The 7,651-nt window shown below is 30.9% G+C and overlaps 1 protein-coding gene across 1 annotated transcript; it reads right to left on the reverse strand.

Annotated features, from left to right (window-relative positions):
* Positions 1 to 872: 872 nt before the first annotated feature.
* On the reverse strand, positions 873 to 5,687 carry LOC107476978 (isoprenylcysteine alpha-carbonyl methylesterase ICME-like). The gene is given in 10 exon segments (XM_016096945.3): positions 873 to 1,462; positions 1,580 to 1,670; positions 1,983 to 2,126; positions 2,226 to 2,291; positions 2,515 to 2,655; positions 2,828 to 2,929; positions 3,313 to 3,387; positions 3,553 to 3,697; positions 3,805 to 3,881; positions 4,848 to 5,687. Coding segments are annotated over 10 exon segments (1,563 nt in total). The 5' UTR covers positions 5,408 to 5,687; the 3' UTR covers positions 873 to 1,300.
* Positions 5,688 to 7,651: the final 1,964 nt, after the last annotated feature.

Below are 7,651 nucleotides of genomic sequence, written 5' to 3' on the forward strand. Positions count from 1 at the left end.
GAAGATTATACATACAGTGTGCTTTTATAATAGTCAATATTTTTTATGTTTCACAAAAAACACTATTTAATTAAAAAAGTAATGATATAGATTGTATTAACATTTTGCAATAATTCAATAGTTCAATCCAAGAAGTTATTTCAAAAATAAAAATAATAATAATTAATTGCATAAACTCCTAACAACGTCCATACTTTTTTTTCTTTAACAGAAAATGAATATAATAGTCAAAATAAGTGAAAACTCAAGTACAATTAATTTCACGTAAATCTAATAACTGAAAGCTGTTAAATAAAAATTTAGTCAAATCAGTCAAATCATTTAACGTCTTTCAACTATTAACTTCACATAAAGTTGATGCACCTGAATTTTCACCATCAAAATATTAATATATAATTCAACAATTGAACGGCTAATATACATTCTATAATAATTACTAAATGATATTCTCTCCCCTCCCCCCCAAATCTTTTTCTTTTTTATTATTTTGGTTGCTGATTTGTCACAATTTCATCTCAGTTGCCTAAAGCAGTATATTTGATGATTTTAGTTTATTTTATCATTCAAGTTGCTTGTTGCTTATAGTTTTGGAACTCTTCATGGGTGCTATCTTGGTAGGTGAAGAATGATAATTGATTAAGGTACTTATGATGTAGTCATTGCATCATTCTAATTTAGTTACAAAATATTATGCATGATTCATTTAATATTTTTATCTTCACTTAAACAAGCCTAAGTTAATATAATATGATATCTCACTTCATATATGTAAAAAAAATAGCTCATTGGCTCTTTTAATTTACATGATAATATATTACAAATAAAAAAACATTATTCAAATTAGGGTATGAGTAGACACAACACTTCAAAGATTTGATTCAGTTAGTGAAACAAAATATTAAATCCTCAAAATGATAACTATTGTTTGGATTAAAGTTACAAGATAGAATTATAGAAATCTTCCCTCAACTATTTCATATTTGGGGGTTTCAATAATCTTGAAACCAATAGGGAGCTAATCCTATCTAATTGAGAAACAACCTAGGTTGTCATAACAATGGTTATTTACAAAAGAAGGGAGAACAAAATCAACTATGGAAGTTGTGCATTCGGCTTGCGTTTTCGTTTTCTATTTTTATTTTTAATATTTTCTGCTTTTAGAATTTTGTGAAGAAAAAAGAGAAAACAAGAGTGAAAACAGAAAACAATCATTTTTTTCCTTCACAAAATCCTGAAAACAGGAAACATTAGAAATAAAAACAAAATGAAAACACAAACTAATCAAATGAATGTTGGCTAGCTAGAAAGGACTAACAATATGAGCCAATTTCAACATGAATTCAGGTACGAGGCGTCTCCTTGGAGGAGCCAAGGCATCTTTGGCGCGTGCATCAGGATCGTTAGCATGAATGTAGCTGACAAGATCTTCGAACATGGCATCCGTGCCACCTCTCATCGGATCCTGAAAGGCACAGATCAGAAGCAGATCACATAAATGGTTATCTTGGAAACTGAAGGAAAATACTTGGCAAAGCTTGTCTGTGAAAATGCCGAAAGGTGGACTCGACCAGTCAGTTACCTGAAGAAACACATCTGTATGAGTCTTCCCTTCATAGAGAATTGCTTCAGCTTTGACTCCAAGTTTTTTAAGAGTTTCAGCAAATGATGTACTGTGAAAAACAATAGCAAATTCAGAAAGAAAATACTCAATTTCATAACTCAAAAGAAGCAAACAAGGAGTGATTAAGGGTGTGTATGGATCATCTTATTTTGCCCGAAAATCAATTTTTAGCTTTTTCTTTTAAATGAGCTGCATACAGCACTACAATTCTTTTAATTCGATCGAATTAGTCCGTTATCAAACATAAACAAGAGTTGTAACATATAGCATATCTCGCAAATTCGATGGCCGCCGTTGAATTTGTATGTCCCTAATAGCTCGCAAACTTAAAACACCTTTTGAAAAAGGCTTAAGCTCAAACCTAGCATCTGATGGAATCGAATAATCTCCAGTGCCATGAAAAAGAACAATAGGAGGTAGCAGAGAAACAGCATTTGCCATGTTTGGATCTTGAACCATTACTTCTGGTGAAAAGCGTCGTAGGCCTTCCTCTCCTTCCATTATGCTGCAATATAAAAGGCATCATTCGAATCTCTAACATAACAAAAGCAGAGGGGTTCATGTTAAACATTTTAACTCACTTGAACACTAATTAAGTACATACCTTAAAAATATGGATCGATAAAGACCTCTGTTATGGAAATGATCTACCAGATTAAAAACATTATACCTGTTTAGATGTAGAAAATAAAAAGTAAACAAAAAAGATCAATGATGCAAATCTTAGTACTGAATTTGTTGAAGATCATGGCGTTTAAGCAGAGGGAAGGAAGAAAGGACTGAATAAGACAATGAATAATAAGAAGCCAACAATGATTCGACATAGTGTGCTGTGTTGATGAATGACAAACACTAATCTTTGTTTATAGTAATGATTTTATAAAAGTACATACCCGCCGGACAATCCAAAATAAGCCTTAATCCGAGAAAGACTCCAGGAAATACCCTCTTCTTTGGCAGCCTCTTTGATTGCCTGCTCCACAATCGCACATGCGGCAATATGCGCCCCAGCTGACTGCCCCATTAGGTAAATTCTATACAGAAAAAGAGCCATGAAAAATATATTTAACCATTTATGCCATTAGGTAAATTATATATCATAAATCATACAACTCGCTAAGGAGAAGCGCCTCAACCCTCAAGAGTTGCCGGAACCAATCCAGTGACTTTGAACAAACTTTGGAATTTAAGATATTTATCACTAACCTGTTAGGGTCACCACCATATTCTGCAATGTGATTGCACACAAATGAGATTCCTTCGGAAGCATCAGCTAGCATATCGCTCATGGTTCCCTGAGGAAAATTTCTGCAAGTAAAACGATATGTCAGGTAACAGTGAAACAGGAAGAATGAAGACATAGCAAGCATGATGTTGTGTTAAGGTGTAACATAGTTTTCTCCAAAAAGAAGAACAATATAGAAGAGTTCACATAGAATTCAGGAACCATTTCAAGCATATAACTAATTTCTGGAAAGGCCAATTATTTTCATCATAAAGAATAACACACAATGTTCTACAATTAAATACCAAGTTATAGCAGGTCCTACAGAATGTTGGTATATCATGAAAAAACTATTGAATCATTGGATAATGTATGATAAATTAGTAGCCATTAAAGCAACTGCATTACTGGAAAAGAAAAAAGAAATGGAAAAGAAGGAGATAACTTCGAAAGATTAATCCATCACCTGTAATCAATGCATGCCACAATGATATCTCTCTCTGATAACTGTTTTCCTAGAAGAGAACCCCATGCTTTGTAGCTGCAAAAATACAAGAACATCAAAACTTGAAAGAAATGAGTTGGTGTATATAACAATTTACACACATGAACCCTTCCAAAAAGAAACCATAAAATTAGTAGAATTCAATCACTTAGAGATTAAACAGTTTAGCCAATATTTAAATGAAGCATGAGCATCACATACCCAATAATCCAGGCTCCACCAGTAATAAATGCGACAACTGGTTTTGGACCATTGCTATTTTTTGGTAAATACAAGTCAAGCCTGTAAAAGATAATAAAAATAATTAATAAAACTTACATCACTTATCAGAAATAGTAATAACCAACTAAAAACAAAAGAAAAAACACTTATGCTCCAATGATGATCATTATGAGAGATACTAATGCATTCAAACAAGAATCTGAACATATATATATATTACTGAATTTAAACCTTGAATAACTCCTGGGAAAATCATAACTGCATAACAACCAAGTGCAAGGAATTGTATGATCCATTTGTAGCCTATCCTGAATAAAAATAGCAAATCAGAATGCATCGAAAACTTGTTATTTTAAAATATCCATGTCAAACAAACAAACAAACATTACAAAATATAGGTAATTAGTTAAACTCTCAAGTCTCAACCTAGCATTTTAACCATTACTTGTTAGCTATCGATTCACAATATTATAATTCCTAACAAGTATGAACTACTAAGTCAATGGAACTGCACAATAATCACTCATTTTAAGCAGAACCTGTAAAGTGCGAACTTATGAATACCATAACCTACTGAAAATAAGCGAACAAGACAAAAACCAATCATGCAAATTATAAAAAGTTTATAAAGCTAATCAATACTCTAGTTCTGCCTTGGTACTCCATATGATAATATAAGCCTCGAAAACTTACGTTTATGGAAATCTCACAGTTCCAAATCTCAGTTTTCCTGAATATATGCTTCCAAGTATACAAACTCCCAAATCATGGAGACAAAATGCTTAAACATCATGCCAATTTTCCTTTTTCTTTTTTTATTTTTTGTTCAACACATTGACACACATCCACTAGATCAATTCATTGACATGGACACACATTTAGTGATATAATTCCATACCCTTTAGATAGCAATTGCAACATATATAACAGAAAAACAAGCACAATGGCTTTTCTCACCAAGGGAAACCTATCTACATCAATCAAACGCCACCATCACTACATCCTATCATTAACAATGACAACCAACAAACCATTAAAATCTTAAATCCCTTTCAATCATTGGACTTAAAATGTTTATGGTTCCACATATGACCAACAGGATCAGCTCCTATATCACTTTTTCTTTCAAATTATCGCCATTTCTTCAACTCATAAACCATATCCATAGACAATTCATCAAAATTCAAGTCCTTTTCAATGCAAATTCTACATGTAACCAAAGAAAAACACACACAAACAAAACAATAGATTAGATTAAGATTTGAGAATCATACCCAAGATATGCCAGCATCGTCAAGAAAAGCCTTGTCAATAGAAATGTTTCAGATGCAACATGCCTAACTTCCTCACCAATTGAAGAAGACGAAAACTTTCTACCACCACCACCACCACCGCGACGATCACCATCGACGGTTCTGATTTCATTTCCATTTCCCTTCCCATTGCCACCACCACCACCATCGGAGATCGAAGGAAACGAATCCTCACTCGCATTGCGCCTTCTCCTCTTCTGACCACCGTTGTTGAAGCTCGACGCCTTTGGAATGTTTGGCTTGGAGGGCATAACGGTCTTTACGTTGGTGACGTCATCTAAAGAAGAAGAAGAAGATGCTGATGAAGAACGTTGAAGGAGCCTTGCAGAAGCGTCATCGGTTTCAATTCCTTTCACCACCATTATTGTCGTTGCATTAACAGATGAAGAAGAAGAAGAAGAATAAGGAGAAGAATGAGTGCGACTTGGAATTGAAGAAATGGAAAATGGAGGTGAATGATCCAAAGCAATTGCACCCCTCTTGTTCTTCATAGATATCGGAAGAAGCGTCTTAGATGCCATTTTTATTTTTTTGGCTTTGTCTTTTCTATTTTTGGAGGGTTTATTTTTTGAAATTTTGTTTGGTTCGATTTGGGAATAATAATAATAATAATAATTAAAAAAGAAGGGTTTTTACTTTTTTAGTCACCAAACAAAAGAGAAGATGGAATTTTGGGGATAAGAGGAGGTTGGGACAACTGTTAATTGGGACAGTTGGGTTGTGAAATTCGAAGTGTTGAGAGAGAGAAATTTTAGGGTTCTGGGAAATTGGGGATTCTGAAGAATGAAGAAGGAAGAAGAAGGTGCTTACTTTGTTGATTGGATTTCATTGCTGCCAATGTGGGGTCCACTTAAGTTTTTGAGTAAAAGACAATTGTAACAGATAACTACCTTTTTTGAGCTCTAACTTCTTCTTTTTTTTAATTAAAAAAATTGCGTTAATAATTTCTTCTCCTTTAATATTCTAGAAATTGTAAAATAGGATGTATTGGAAATTCTAAAAAATTACACAAATATCAATTTATATGATGTTTGCATTAGTTGATGACATTATTTCAAATTTTTACTTAAAAGCTTCTTATTATATTGATAAATTTGTGCTTTTTATTACTCTTATCAAGTGAGTATGGATATAACTTCATACTATTATTATTATGAAACATTAAGTTTGAGAACTTAAATGATAAAATATTATACAAAATAATTTATAAGTGAACATTTTTTTTCCGTGCAAGAAGTGAACATTTATTTCAAAGTCCTTCGCCCATACGCTTTAGTAGCATGATTAAAATATTAAATAATTTATAAATAGATTTAGACATCCAATAATAATTTATAACATATTTGCAAGAAACATGTATGGATAAAATACAGCTTGGCCTTTGCTTATAGGAGCATGCATCTGTCTGTGCATTGATGATTGATCCATAGCAGTTTAAAAGCTGGAATTGCTTATTTGGCTTTTGCTTCTATTAGGCCTCACCCTTGATTTTATCTATCTATATAATTTTACATTCATGTTAATAATTATAAAAAAATAACTATTAAATCAGTTATTTATATAAAATATTTATTAAAATATAAAATATATATTAAAAAATAATTAAATAATATATGTATCGTTTTCGTCCCAACGTTTGGGATAAGTCCTATTTGTGTCCTTAACGTTTAAATCGTCCTATTTGTGTCCTTAACATTTGTAGAAGTGATTCAATGTTATCTTGCCGTCAATTACACATCATAAACGTTTTAGTTTGAGTTTTAAAAATTTCTTCTTGAAGTTAGAATATAAATATCTGTGATAGAATCGATGATCCACTCCAAAAAAATAGCTTATCAATAGTTGAAACTAATTCCTACAACATTTACATAATTCACTTTTCTATGAACATAATCGAATCTAAACACAATAGTGGGTATAATATTAAAATCAAACACATCCAAGTGAGATCTAATTGAAAATGAATACATCCAAGTAAGAATCATTGAAAAATATAATCTGATTTATTAGTATAATTGATAGTAAAATAACATTGAATCACTTCTATAAACGTTAGAGATACAAATAGGACGATTTAAACGTTAGGGACACAAATAGGACTTACCCCAAACGTTGGAGACAAAAACAATACTTTGCTCAATAAAAAATTATCTACTAAATCAATTATTTGTGTATGAATATATATTATTTTATATATTTTTAATATATATTTCATATTTTATGTAATTTATACAAACAATTGATTTTATGATTTTTTTTACACGTAACATAATTATTTTAATATAATAATTTAATTTAAAAAAGTATTAACTGTGAGATAAAAATATTTATGAATGAATATTCATTTTGATTCCAGATAATTTGTTGAAGGACTACTAGGTCTCTAAGAGAAAAATACTCATTTCGATTTTTGATATTTAATTTTGTGAGACTGATTAATCTTTTTATTAATTATTGAACATATTTATGTGACACGTTAATCACTAATATATCATCAATTTAATTTTTATAAATAAAAAATTAAAAAATAATTAATATTTATTAGTTTTACGTAAATTTAGCTAATATATTTAAAAAAGATGACAAAAAAATTAAACGGTCTTGACAATTATCTTTAAAAGATATCAGAAACTTTTAACAAAAAAAATTATCAATTATAATTCGCTCTTAAGAGATAAATTAATAATTTAATATGTCATTTAAATTTATTTCATTAATACAGAGAGAAATATCGACAGAAAAAGTAATTCAAGTATTGACAGAAG

This window comes from Arachis duranensis, unplaced genomic scaffold (assembly GCF_000817695.3).
Source record: "Arachis duranensis cultivar V14167 unplaced genomic scaffold, aradu.V14167.gnm2.J7QH unplaced_Scaffold_165934, whole genome shotgun sequence".
NCBI classification, from domain to species: domain Eukaryota; kingdom Viridiplantae; phylum Streptophyta; class Magnoliopsida; order Fabales; family Fabaceae; genus Arachis; species Arachis duranensis.